The sequence below is a fragment of the Tachypleus tridentatus genome, chromosome 3 (genome assembly GCF_004210375.1).
Source record: "Tachypleus tridentatus isolate NWPU-2018 chromosome 3, ASM421037v1, whole genome shotgun sequence".
NCBI classification, from domain to species: Eukaryota; Metazoa; Arthropoda; class Merostomata; order Xiphosura; family Limulidae; genus Tachypleus; species Tachypleus tridentatus.
This window is the reverse complement of record NC_134827.1, coordinates 100,643,286-100,659,048: the sequence shown is the minus strand read 5'-3', so window position 1 is coordinate 100,659,048 and position 15,763 is coordinate 100,643,286. Positions and strand designations below refer to the sequence as shown.

The following is a 15,763-nucleotide window of genomic DNA, read 5'->3' as shown; positions in this document are numbered from 1 at the left end:
ATCCAACAGGTGAAAGGTAACGTATATAGACATCCAACAGGTGAAAGGTAACGTATATAGACATCCAACAGGTGAAAGGTAACGTATATAGACATCCAACAGGTGAAACGTAACGTATATAGACATCCAACAGGTGAAACGTAACGTATATAGACATCCAACAGGTGAAACGTAACGTATATAGACATCCAACAGGTGAAAGGTAACATATATAGACATCCAACAGGTGAAAGGTAACATATATAGACATCCAACAGGTGAAAGGTAACATATATAGACATCCAACAGGTGAAAGGTAACATATATAGACATCCAACAGGTGAAAGGTAACATATATAGACATCCAACAGGTGAAAGGTAACATATATAGACATCCAACAGGTGAAAGGTAACATATATAGACATCCAACAGGAGAAAGGTAACATATCCAACAGGTGAAAGGTAACATATCCAATAGGTGAAAGGTAACATATCCAACAGGTGAAAGGTAACATATATAGATATCCAACAGGTGAAAGGTAACATATATAGATATCCAACAGGTGAAAGGTAACATATATAGATATCCAACAGGTGAAAGGTAACATATCCAACAGGTGAAAGGTAACATATATAGACATCCAACAGGTGAAAGGTAACATATATAGACATCCAACAGGTGAAAGGTAACATATATAGACATCCAACAGGTGAAAGGTAACATATATAGACATCCAACAGGTGAAAGGTAACATATATAGACATCCAACAGGTGAAAGGTAACATATATAGACACCCAACAGCTGAAACACGATAGATATAGACACCCAACAGCTGAAACACGATAGATATAGACTTCCAACAGCTGAAACATGACACATATATACATCCAAAAACTGAAACATAACATATAGACACCAAACAGCTGAAACATGACACATATATACATCCAAAAACTGAAACATAACATATAGACACCCAACAGCTGAAACACGATAGATATAGACACCCAACAGCTGAAACATGACACATATATACATCCAAAAACTGAAACATAACATATAGACACCCAACAGCTGAAACACGATAGATATAGACATCCAACAGCCGAAACATAACATATAGACACCCAACAGCTGAAACACGATATATATAGACATCCAACAGCTGAAACATGACACATATATACATCCAAAAACTGAAACATAACATATAGACACCCAACAGCTGAAACACGATAGATATAGACATCCAACAGCTGAAACATGACACATATATACATCCAAAACTGAAACATAACATATAGACACCCAACAGCTGAAACACGATAGATATAGACATCCAACAGCTGAAACATGACACATATATACATCCAAAAACTGAAACATAACATATAGACACCCAACAGCTGAAACATGATAGATATCGACATCCGAAAACTGAAACATAACATATAGACATGTAACAACTAAAACACGACACTTACAGACATCCGACAGCTGAAACGTAACGTACAGATATCCGACAGCTGAAACGTAACGTACAGATATCCGACAGCTGAAACGTAACGTACAGATATCCGACAGCTGAAAGCGTAGCGTACAGATATCCGACAGCTGAAGCGTAGCATTACAGATATCCGACAGCTGAAGCGTAACGTAATAGACATCCGACAGATGAAGCGTAACCTAATAGACATCCATCAGTTGAAATGTAACATATATGGACACCCAACAGGTGAAACGCAATATATATGGACACCAATGGGTGAAACGTAACAGACATCCATCAGCTGCAACCTAACATATATGGACACCCAACATGTGAAACGTAACATATAGACATCCAACAGGTGAAAGGTAACGTATATAGACATCCAACAGGTGAAAGGTAACGTATATAGACATCCAACAGGTGAAAGGTAACGTATATAGACATCCAACAGGTGAAAGGTAACGTATATAGACATCCAACAGGTGAAAGGTAGCATATATAGACATCCAACAGGTGAAAGGTAACGATATATAGACATCCAACAGGTGAAAGGTAACGTATATAGACATCCAACAGGTGAAAGGTAGCGATATATAGACATCCAACAGGTGAAAGGTAGCGTATATAGACATCCAACAGGTGAAAGGTAACGTATATAGACATCCAACAGGTGAAAGCGTAAGCATATATAGACATCCAACAGGTGAAGCGTAGCGATATATAGACATCCAACAGGTGAAGCGTAGCGTATATAGACATCCAACAGGTGAAAGCGTAGCGTATATAGACATCCAACAGGTGAAACGTAACGTATATAGACATCCAACAGGTGAAAGGTAACATATATAGACATCCAACAGGTGAAAGGTAACATATATAGACATCCAACAGGTGAAAGGTAACATATATAGACATCCAACAGGTGAAAGGTAACATATATAGACATCCAACAGGTGAAAGGTAACATATATAGACATCCAACAGGAGAAAGGTAACATATCCAACAGGTGAAAGGTAACATATCCAATAGGTGAAAGGTAACATATCCAACAGGTGAAAGGTAACATATATAGATATCCAACAGGTGAAAGGTAACATATATAGATATCCAACAGGTGAAAGGTAACATATATAGATATCCAACAGGTGAAAGGTAACATATCCAACAGGTGAAAGGTAACATATCCAACAGGTGAAAGGTAACATATATAGACATCCAACAGGTGAAAGGTAACATATATAGATATCCAACAGGTGAAAGGTAACATATATAGACATCCAACAGGTGAAAGGTAACATATATAGACATCCAACAGGTGAAAGGTAACATATATAGACATCCAACAGGTGAAAGGTAACATATATAGACATCCAACAGGTGAAAGGTAACATATATAGACATCCAACAGGTGAAAGGTAACATATATAGACATCCAACAGGTGAAAGGTAACATATATAGACATCCAACAGGTGAAAGGTAACATATATAGACATCCAACAGGTGAAAGGTAACATATATAGACACCCAACAGCTGAAACACGATAGATATAGACACCCAACAGCTGAAACACGATAGATATAGACTTCCAACAGCTGAAACATGACACATATATACATCCAAAACTGAAACATAACATATAGACACCAAACAGCTGAAACATGACACATATATACATCCAAAACTGAAACATAACATATAGACACCCAACAGCTGAAACACGATAGATATAGACACCCAACAGCTGAAACATGACACATATATACATCCAAAAACTGAAACATAACATATAGACACCCAACAGCTGAAACACGATAGATATAGACACCCAACAGCTGAAACACGATAGATATAGACACCCAACAGCTGAAACACGATAGATATAGACTTCCAACAGCTGAAACATGACACATATATACATCCAAAAACTGAAACATAACATATAGACACCAAACAGCTGAAACATGACACATATATACATCCAAAAACTGAAACATAACATATAGACACCCAACAGCTGAAACACGATAGATATAGACATCCAACAGCTGAAACATGACACATATATACATCCAAAAACTGAAACATAACATATAGACACCCAACAGCTGAAACACGATAGATATAGACATCCAACAGCTGAAACATGACATATATACATCCAAAACTGAAACATAACATATAGACACCCAACAGCTGAAACATGATAGATATCGACATCCGAAAACTGAAACATAACATATAGACATGTAACAACTAAAACACGACACTTACAGACATCCAACAGCTGAAACGTAACGTACAGATATCCGACAGCTGAAACGTAACGTACAGATATCCGACAGCTGAAACGTAACGTACAGATATCCGACAGCTGAAACGTAACGTACAGATATCCGACAGCTGAAACGTAACGTACAGATATCCGACAGCTGAAGCGTAGCATACAGATATCCGACAGCTGAAAGCGTAATGCAGATATCCGACAGCTGAAGCGTAGCGTAATAGACATCCGACAGATGAAAGCGTAACCTAATAGACATCCATCAGTTGAAATGTAACATATATGGACACCCAACAGGTGAAACGCAATATATATGGACACCCAATGGGTGAAACGTAACAGACATCCATCAGCTGCAACCTAACATATATGGACACCCAACATGTGAAACGTAACATATAGACATCCAACAGGTGAAATGTAACATATAGACACCCAACAGGTGAAACGTAACATATAGACATCCAACAGGTGAAAGGTAACGTATATAGACATCCAACAGGTGAAAGGTAACGTATATAGACATCCAACAGGTGAAAGGTAGCGATATATAGACATCCAACAGGTGAAAGGTAACGTATATAGACATCCAACAGGTGAAAGGTAGCATTATATAGACATCCAACAGGTGAAAGGTAGCGTATATAGACATCCAACAGGTGAAAGGTAACGTATATAGACATCCAACAGGTGAAAGCGTAACGATATATAGACATCCAACAGGTGAAAGGTAACATATATAGACATCCAACAGGTGAAAGGTAACATATATAGACATCCAACAGGTGAAAGGTAACATATATAGACATCCAACAGGTGAAAGGTAACATATATAGACATCCAACAGGTGAAAGGTAACGTATATAGACATCCAACAGGTGAAAGGTAACGTATATAGACATCCAACAGGTGAAAGGTAACGTATATAGACATCCAACAGGTGAAAGGTAACATATATAGACATCCAACAGGTGAAAGGTAACATATATAGACATCCAACAGGTGAAAGGTAACATATATAGACATCCAACAGGTGAAAGGTAACATATATAGACATCCAACAGGTGAAAGGTAACATATATAGACATCCAACAGGAGAAAGGTAACATATGCAACAGGTGAAAGGTAACATATATAGATATCCAACAGGTGAAAGGTAACATATATAGATATCCAACAGGTGAAAGGTAACATATATAGATATCCAACAGGTGAAAGGTAACATATATAGACATCCAACAGGTGAAAGGTAACATATGTAGACATCCAACAGGTGAAAGGTAACATATGTAGACATCCAACAGGTGAAAGGTAACATATATAGACATCCAACAGGAGAAAGGTAACATATCCAACAGGTGAAAGGTAACATATCCAACAGGTGAAAGGTAACATATATAGATATTCAACAGGTGAAAGGTAACATATCCAACAGGTGAAAGGTAACATATATAGATATCCAACAGGTGAAAGGTAACATATCCAACAGGTGAAAGGTAACATATCCAACAGGTGAAAGGTAACATATCCAACAGGTGAAAGGTAACATATATAGATATCCAACAGGTGAAAGGTAACATATATAGACATCCAACAGGTGAAAGGTAACATATATAGACATCCAACAGGTGAAAGGTAACATATATAGACATCCAACAGGTGAAAGGTAACATATATAGACATCCAACAGGTGAAAGGTAACATATATAGACATCCAACAGGTGAAAGGTAACATATATAGACATCCAACAGGTGAAAGGTAACATATATAGACATCCAACAGGAGAAAGGTAACATATCCAACAGGTGAAAGGTAACAAATCCAACAGGTGAAAGGTAACATATCCAACAGGTGAAAGGTAACATATATAGATATCCAACAGGTGAAAGGTAACATATCCAACAGGTGAAAGGTAACATATATAGATATCCAACAGGTGAAAGGTAACATATCCAACAGGTGAAAGGTAACATATATAGACATCCAACAGGTGAAAGGTAACATATATAGACATCCAACAGGTGAAAGGTAACATATATAGACATCCAACAGGTGAAAGGTAACATATATAGACATCCAACAGGTGAAAGGTAACATATATAGACATCCAACAGGTGAAAGGTAACATATATAGACATCCAACAGGTGAAAGGTAACATATATAGACACCCAACAGCTGAAACACGATAGATATAGACACCCAACAGCTGAAACATGACACATATATACATCCAAAAACTGAAACATAACATATAGACACCCAACAGCTGAAACACGATAGATATAGACATCCAACAGCCGAAACATAACATATAGACACCCAACAGCTGAAACACGATAGATATAGACATCCAACAGCTGAAACATGACACATATATACATCCAAAAACTGAAACATAACATATAGACACCCAACAGCTGAAACACGATAGATATAGACATCCAACAGCTGAAACATGACACATATATACATCCAAAAACTGAAACATAACATATAGACATCCAACAGCTGAAACACGATAGATATAGACATCCAACAGCCGAAACATAACATATAGACATCCAACAGCCGAAACATAACATATAGACACCCAACAGCTGAAACACGATAGATATAGACATCCAACAGCTGAAACATGACACATATATACATCCAAAAACTGAAACATAACATATAGACACCCAACAGCTGAAACACGATAGATATAGACATCCAACAGCTGAAACATAACATATAGACACCCAATAGCTGAAACACGATAGATATAGACTTCCAACAGCTGAAACATGACACATATATACATCCAAAAACTGAAACATAACATATAGACACCCAACAGCTGAAACACGATAGATATATACATCCAAAAACTGAAACATAACATATAGACACCCAATAGCTGAAACACGATAGATATAGACTTCCAACAGCTGAAACATGACACATATATACATCCAAAAACTGAAACATAACATATAGACACCCAACAGCTGAAACACGATAGATATAGACATCCAACAGCTGAAACATGACACATATATACATCCAAAACTGAAACATAACATATAGACACCCAACAGCTGAAACACGATAGATATAGACACCCAAAAGCTGAAACATGACACATATATACATCCAAAAACTGAAACATAACATATAGACACCCAACAGCTGAAACACGATAGATATAGACATCCAACAGCCGAAACATAACATATAGACATCCAACAGCCGAAACATAACATATAGACACCCAACAGCTGAAACACGATAGATATAGACATCCAACAGCTGAAACATGACACATATATACATCCAAAAACTGAAACATAACATATAGACACCCAACAGCTGAAACACGATAGATATAGACACCCAACAGCTGAAACATGACACATATATACATCCAAAAACTGAAACATAACATATAGACACCCAACAGCTGAAACACGATAGATATAGACATCCAACAGCCGAAACATAACATATAGACACCCAACAGCTGAAACACGATAGATATAGACATCCAACAGCTGAAACATGACACATATATACATCCAAAAACTGAAACATAACATATAGACACCCAACAGCTGAAACACGATAGATATAGACATCCAACAGCTGAAACATGACACATATATACATCCAAAAACTGAAACATAACATATAGACACCCAACAGCTGAAACACGATAGATATCGACATCCGAAAACTGAAACATAACATATAGACACCCAACAGCTGAAACGTAACGTACAGATATCCGACAGCTGAAACGTAACGTACAGATATCCGACAGCTGAAACGTAACGTACAGATATCCGACAGCTGAAGCGTAAGCGTACAGATATCCGACAGCTGAAAGCGTAAGCATACAGATATCCGACAGCTGAAAGCGTAGCGCATACAGATATCCGACAGCTGAAGCGTAGCATACAGATATCCGACAGCTGAAACGTAGCGTACAGATATCCGACAGCTGAAGCGTAGCGCATACAGATATCCGACAGCTGAAGCGTAGCGCATACAGATATCCGACAGCTGAAACGTAACGTACAGATATCCGACAGCTGAAACGTAACGTACAGATATCCGACAGCTGAAACGTAACGTACAGATATCCGACAGCTGAAACGTAACGTAATAGACATCCGACAGATGAAACGTAACCTAATAGACATCCATCAGTTGAAATGTAACATATATGGACACCCAACAGGTGAAACGCAATATATATGGACACCCAATGGGTGAAACGTAACAGACATCCAACAGGTGAAAGGTAACGTATATAGACATCCAACAGGAGAAAGGTAACATATCCAACAGGTGAAAGGTAACATATCCAACAGGTGAAAGGTAACATATCCAACAGGTGAAAGGTAACATATATAGACATCCAACAGGTGAAAGGTAACATATATAGACATCCAACAGGTGAAAGGTAACATATCCAACAGGAGAAAGGTAACATATCCAACAGGTGAAAGGTAACATATCCAACAGGTGAAAGGTAACATATCCAACAGGTGAAAGGTAACATATCCAACAGGTGAAAGGTAACATATCCAACAGGTGAAAGGTAACATATCCAACAGGTGAAAGGTAACATATATAGACATCCAGCAGGTGAAAGGTAACATATATAGACATCCAGCAGGTGAAAGGTAACATATATAGACATCCAGCAGGTGAAAGGTAACATATATAGACATCCAGCAGGTGAAAGGTAACATATATAGACATCCAGCAGGTGAAAGGTAACATATATAGACATCCAGCAGGTGAAAGGTAACATATATAGACATCCAGCAGGTGAAAGGTAACATATATAGACATCCAACAGGTGAAAGGTAACATATATAGACATCCAACAGGTGAAAGGTAACATATATAGACATCCAACAGGTGAAAGGTAACATATATAGACATCCAACAGGTGAAAGGTAACATATATAGACATCCAACAGGTGAAAGGTAACATATATAGACATCCAACAGGTGAAAGGTAACATATATAGACATCCAACAGGTGAAAGGTAACATATATAGACATCCAACAGGTGAAAGGTAACATATATAGACATCCAACAGGTGAAAGGTAACATATATAGACATCCAACAGGTGAAAGGTAACATATATAGACATCCAACAGGTGAAAGGTAACATATATAGACATCCAACAGGTGAAAGGTAACATATATAGACATCCAACAGGTGAAAGGTAACATATATAGACATCCAACAGGTGAAAGGTAACATATATAGACATCCAACAGGTGAAAGGTAACATATATAGACATCCAACAGGTGAAAGGTAACATATATAGACATCCAACAGGTGAAAGGTAACATATATAGACATCCAACAGGTGAAAGGTAACATATATAGACATCCAACAGGTGAAAGGTAACATATATAGACATCCAACAGGTGAAAGGTAACATATATAGACATCCAACAGGTGAAAGGTAACATATATAGACATCCAACAGGTGAAAGGTAACATATATAGACATCCAACAGGTGAAAGGTAACATATATAGACATCCAACAGGTGAAAGGTAACATATATAGACATCCAACAGGTGAAAGGTAACATATATAGACATCCAACAGGTGAAAGGTAACATATATAGACATCCAACAGGTGAAAGGTAACATATATAGACATCCAACAGGTGAAAGGTAACATATATAGACATCCAACAGGTGAAAGGTAACATATATAGACATCCAACAGGTGAAAGGTAACATATATAGACATCCAACAGGTGAAAGGTAACATATATAGACATCCAACAGGTGAAAGGTAACATATATAGACATCCAACAGGTGAAAGGTAACATATATAGACATCCAACAGGTGAAAGGTAACATATATAGACATCCAACAGGTGAAAGGTAACATATATAGACATCCAACAGGTGAAAGGTAACATATATAGACATCCAACAGGTGAAAGGTAACATATATAGACATCCAACAGGTGAAAGGTAACATATATAGACATCCAACAGGTGAAAGGTAACATATATAGACATCCAACAGGTGAAAGGTAACATATATAGACATCCAACAGGTGAAAGGTAACATATATAGACATCCAACAGGTGAAAGGTAACATATATAGACATCCAACAGGTGAAAGGTAACATATATAGACATCCAACAGGTGAAAGGTAACATATATAGACATCCAACAGGTGAAAGGTAACATATATAGACATCCAACAGGTGAAAGGTAACATATATAGACATCCAACAGGTGAAAGGTAACATATATAGACATCCAACAGGTGAAAGGTAACATATATAGACATCCAACAGGTGAAAGGTAACATATATAGACATCCAACAGGTGAAAGGTAACATATATAGACATCCAACAGGTGAAAGGTAACATATATAGACATCCAACAGGTGAAAGGTAACATATATAGACATCCAACAGGTGAAAGGTAACATATATAGACATCCAACAGGTGAAAGGTAACATATATAGACATCCAACAGGTGAAAGGTAACATATATAGACATCCAACAGGTGAAAGGTAACATATATAGACATCCAACAGGTGAAAGGTAACATATATAGACATCCAACAGGTGAAAGGTAACATATATAGACATCCAACAGGTGAAAGGTAACATATATAGACATCCAACAGGTGAAAGGTAACATATATAGACATCCAACAGGTGAAAGGTAACATATATAGACATCCAACAGGTGAAAGGTAACATATATATCCAACAGGTGAAAGGTAACATATATAGATATCCAACAGGTGAAAGGTAACATATATAGATATCCAACAGGTGAAAGGTAACATATATAGATATCCAACAGGTGAAAGGTAACATATATAGATATCCAACAGGTGAAAGGTAACATATATAGATATCCAACAGGTGAAAGGTAACATATATAGATATCCAACAGGTGAAAGGTAACATATATAGATATCCAACAGGTGAAAGGTAACATACATAGATATCCAACAGGTGAAAGGTAACATACATAGATATCCAACAGGTGAAAGGTAACATATATAGATATCCAACAGGTGAAAGGTAACATATATAGATATCCAACAGGTGAAAGGTAACATATATAGACATCCAACAGGTGAAAGGTAACATATATAGACATCCAACAGGTGAAAGGTAACATATATAGACATCCAACAGGTGAAAGGTAACATATATAGATATCCAACAGGTGAAAGGTAACATATATAGACATCCAACAGGTGAAAGGTAACATATATAGACATCCAACAGGTGAAAGGTAACATATATAGACATCCAACAGGTGAAAGGTAACATATATAGACATCCAACAGGTGAAACACGACACAGTATTATTTACCTTATCCTGTTTTTCTTTTGCTTGTTTTTTAAACTGTTGAAAACTGTGAAGAGCTGACCTCTGGTTCAGTGCAGTATTAGTAGAACTCGGACTGGTATCAACTGTCTGGACAAGACTTGACCAGGAACCAAGGTTTTTCAACTTTGGTTTAGCCTGTTATATTACAAACGTTTTATTTTTGTAAACTAATGCATTACAAAAAGCAACTAGCAAACAAACGAAAGTACGTCCTTCATATTAGTTTCACGTATTAGACGACAAACATTTTAACATAAGTTATAAAATCTTGATGCATTAAAGACATATTTAACACTGCAATTAAAATAATCTCTTTGATAATTATTGTAAACAAGCTTTCTAAAGTTCTGTGTCATTATAAAAATCTTAATACTGTTAATCACAATTTCACAATCAATTTTCTGTTTATTTTAATAACTTAATTAATCACTTTTAAAGTACATCGTTATAAACTACAACGTACATAAACTCTATTTCAATGTCAATATATTATTATGTATAGTATTAATGTCCTTATTTCAAGAAATATTGCATCAAATAATCATTATTATTTAGTGTGCGATGTGAAACTTCAGAGAACAAAAACTAACAATACACGAACATGAAAGGCAACTTTGATAAATGCTCAGAAGTGGCCAAAAACTATCTGAACGTAAGCTCCAAGGATTACTGAAAAACTTCATGAAAAACTCATTAGATTTCACACGCATCTATCAAAGCCACTTGGTTCGAGAACTCTTAACACCAAATAAGAATCAGTCAGAACACTTTTATAGAATTTAGAAAAGTAGGAGATACAAAGTCATTTTCCACACAATAAACTTCAATACACTTTATTACTGACACTTATAATTTATAATCTTTCTTTCTTCTAAAGCTGTTTAGAAGAGATTTGAAAACTCAACCTAAATTAAACTGTTTCCCTAATCATGATTTTCATCAGGAACCCCTAAAATTAAAGGATAACCATCCCTAATTTTGATCTTATAACCATAGTGGTGACAACCACTCAGCAGAAATATTGTTTGTTGTTTTTTGGATTTCGCACAAAGCTACTCGAGTGCTATCTGCACTAGCCGTCCCTAATTTAGCAGCGTAAGACTAAAGGGAAAGCAACTAGTCATCACTGCCAACTCTTGGGCTACTCTTTTACCAACGAATAGTAGGATTGACCGTCACATTATAACGCCCCCACGGCTGAAAGGGCGAGCATGTCTGGTGAGACCCGGATTCGAACCTGAGACCCTTGGATTACGAGTCGAACGCCTTAACACGCTTGGCCATGCCGGGCCCCAATAGCAGTAAGAGACACCTATGCTACTACTCTGGTCCAAATAACAAAACTGACCAGTACAATTATAACATTACAACAACTAAAAATGCAAGGCATACCCAATGCCATGTTTCAGTTTTGAACCAAAGAACATCTAACTCACAGGCCAGCATGCTAACCATTAACACACACACAAACTGAAACCAGTCTTTAATTATTTTTTAATGTAATTACAAACTTTCACATTACCTCTTTTGATACTTCAGGCTGTTTTTGTCGTGCTTTCTTGTCTCCTGTTCCTAGTACTGGAAGTTGATTTCCTGGTGGAAAAACGTTAACATTGATAAACATAACTCTGTAAAATAAAAAATTACATTTTAGTTAACAAGTCTAGTTTCAGTTAATACTGTCATAAGATAATAGCTTTACATAAAATAGTTTTGTTGTATTTTTGTAAACAGGATATAATTTAACTTGGATATCAGTAAAAAAAACAAGCCTTTAAAAGATAAACATAAAACATAAGTTATTAAAAAAACAAACAAGTACGTTTCAGGAAAATTATTCATAACAGTTTTTCAAACTGGGTTTGTTAACAAGTAAACACGTTCTGTTGACTGTATCTATCCAGTGAACATTTGGACCACAAACAAAAACATACTTGACAGGTTCTGTTGACTGTATCTATCCAGTGAACATTTGGACCACAAACAAAAACATACTTGACAGGTTCTGTTGACTGTATCTATCTAGTGAACATTTGGATCACAAATAAAACATACTTGACAGGTTCTGTTGACTGCATCTATCTAGTGAACATTTGGACCACAAACAAAAACATACTTGACAGGTTCTGTTGACTGCATCTATCTAGTGAACATTTGGACCACAAACAAAAACATACTTGACAGGCTCTGTTGACTGCATCTATCTAGTGAACATTTGGACCACAAACAAAAACATACTTGACAGGTTGTGTTGACTGCATCTATCTAGTGAACATTTGGACCACAAACAAAAACATACTTGACAGGTTGTGTTGACTGCATCTATCTGGTGAACATTTGGACCACAAACAAAAACATACTTGACAGGTTCTGTTGACTGCATCTATCTAGTGAACATTTGGACCACAAACAAAAACATACTTGACAGGTTGTGTTGACTGCATCTATCTAGTGAACATTTGGACCACAAACAAAAACATACTTGACAGGTTGTGTTGACTGCATCTATCTAGTGAACATTTGGACCACAAACAAAAACATACTTGACAGGTTGTGTTGACTGCATCTATCTAGTGAACATTTGGACCACAAACAAAAACATACTTGACAGGCTCTGTTGACTGCATCTATCTAGTGAACATTTGGACCACAAACAAAAACATACTTGACAGGCTCTGTTGACTGCATCTATCTAGTGAACATTTGGACCACAAACAAAAACATACTTGACAGGTTGTGTTGACTGCATCTATCTAGTGAACATTTGGACCACAAACAAAAACATACTTGACAGGTTGTGTTGACTGCATCTATCTAGTGAACATTTGGACCACAAACAAAAAACATACTTGACAGGCTCTGTTGACTGCATCTATCTAGTGAACATTTGGACCACAAACAAAAACATACTTGACAGGCTCTGTTGACTGCATCTATCTAGTGAACATTTGGACCACAAACAAAAACACACTTGACAGGTTCTGTTGACTGTATCTATCTAGTGAACATTTGGACCACAAACAAAAACATACTTGACAGGTTGTGTTGACTGCATCTATCTAGTGAACATTTGGACCACAAACAAAAACACACTTGACAGGTTCTGTTGACTATATCTATCTAGTGAACATTTGGACCACAAACAAAAACATACTTGACAGGTTCTGTTGACTGTATCTATCTAGTGAACATTTGGACCACAAACAAAAACATACTTGACAGGTTCTGTTGACTGTATCTATCTAGTGAACATTTGGATCACAAATAAAACATACTTGACAGGCTCTGTTGACTGCATCTATCTAGTGAACATTTGGACCACAAACAAAAACATACTTGACAGGTTCTGTTGACTGCATCTATCTAGTGAACATTTGGACCACAAACAAAAACATACTTGACAGGTTCTGTTGACTGCATCTATCTAGTGAACATTTGGACCACAAACAAAAACATACTTGACAGGTTCTGTTGACTGCATCTATCTAGTGAACATTTGGACCACAAACAAAAAACATACTTGACAGGTTCTGTTGACTGCATCTATCTAGTGAACATTTGGACCACAAACAAAAACATACTTGACAGGCTCTGTTGACTGTATCTATCTAGTGAACATTTGGACCACAAACAAAAACATACTTGACAGGTTCTGTTGACTGTATCTATCTAGTGAACATTTGGACCACAAACAAAAACATACTTGACAGGTTCTGTTGACTGTATCTATCTAGTGAACATTTGGACCACAAACAAAAACATACTTGACAGGTTCTGTTGACTGTATCTATCTAGTGAACATTTGGACCACAAACAAAACATACTTGACAGGTTCTGTTGACTGCATCTATCTAGTGAACATTTGGACCACAAACAAAAACATACTTGACAGGTTGTGTTGACTGTATCTATCTAGTGAACATTTGGACCACAAACAAAAACATACTTGACAGGCTCTGTTGACTGCATCTATCTAGTGAACATTTGGACCACAAACAAAAACATACTTGACAGGTTCTGTTGACTGCATCTATCTAGTGAACATTTGGACCACAAACAAAAACATACTTGACAGGTTGTGTTGACTGCATCTATCTAGTGAACATTTGGACCACAAACAAACATACTTGACAGGTTGTGTTGACTGTATCTATCTAGTGAACATTTGGACCACAAACATTTTGAGCTGCAAGCACAATTATTCAAAGGATTGCTGAAGATATGCACTGGTAGCTCAAACCTTCTTTCACCTCAAAACTCCCAACACAGATGCAGTCCATTAACAATGATTTTCAAGTACACTCTTCTTTGTCAATTGCAACAATTACGTTAATTTTGAGAAATGACGTACCTCTAGTTATACGTACACCATTCTCTGTAAAATGTTACATAAGGTTTGTTAACATATTAATTATCTTATGCTGAAAACATAATAAAACGTTGTTACATCCAAGATATGCTGCAATTTGATGCTAACAGTTTTGGGCTGTTGCATCATTTCAAGTCAAAATTTATTTAATATTTTTCTTTTCTTGAATATCTAACAGCCAATAAAAATCTCAGCAAAATCATATTCAAAAGATAACAGTTTTATAGAAAACAG

At 36.5% G+C, this 15,763-nt stretch overlaps 1 protein-coding gene across 1 annotated transcript in view; it reads right to left on the bottom strand.

Annotated features, from left to right (window-relative positions):
• Window positions 1–15,763, bottom strand: part of LOC143245927 (homeotic protein female sterile-like) — an 89,563-nt gene that overhangs the window by 6,160 nt on the left and 67,640 nt on the right. Inside the window, exons 23-24 of the mRNA XM_076492181.1 lie at window positions 12,683–12,753; window positions 11,143–11,295 (exon numbers count right to left, since the gene is read on the bottom strand). Of these exons, the coding sequence (XP_076348296.1) occupies window positions 11,143–11,295; window positions 12,683–12,753 (224 nt within the window). The remainder of the gene's footprint in view (window positions 1–11,142; window positions 11,296–12,682; window positions 12,754–15,763) is intronic.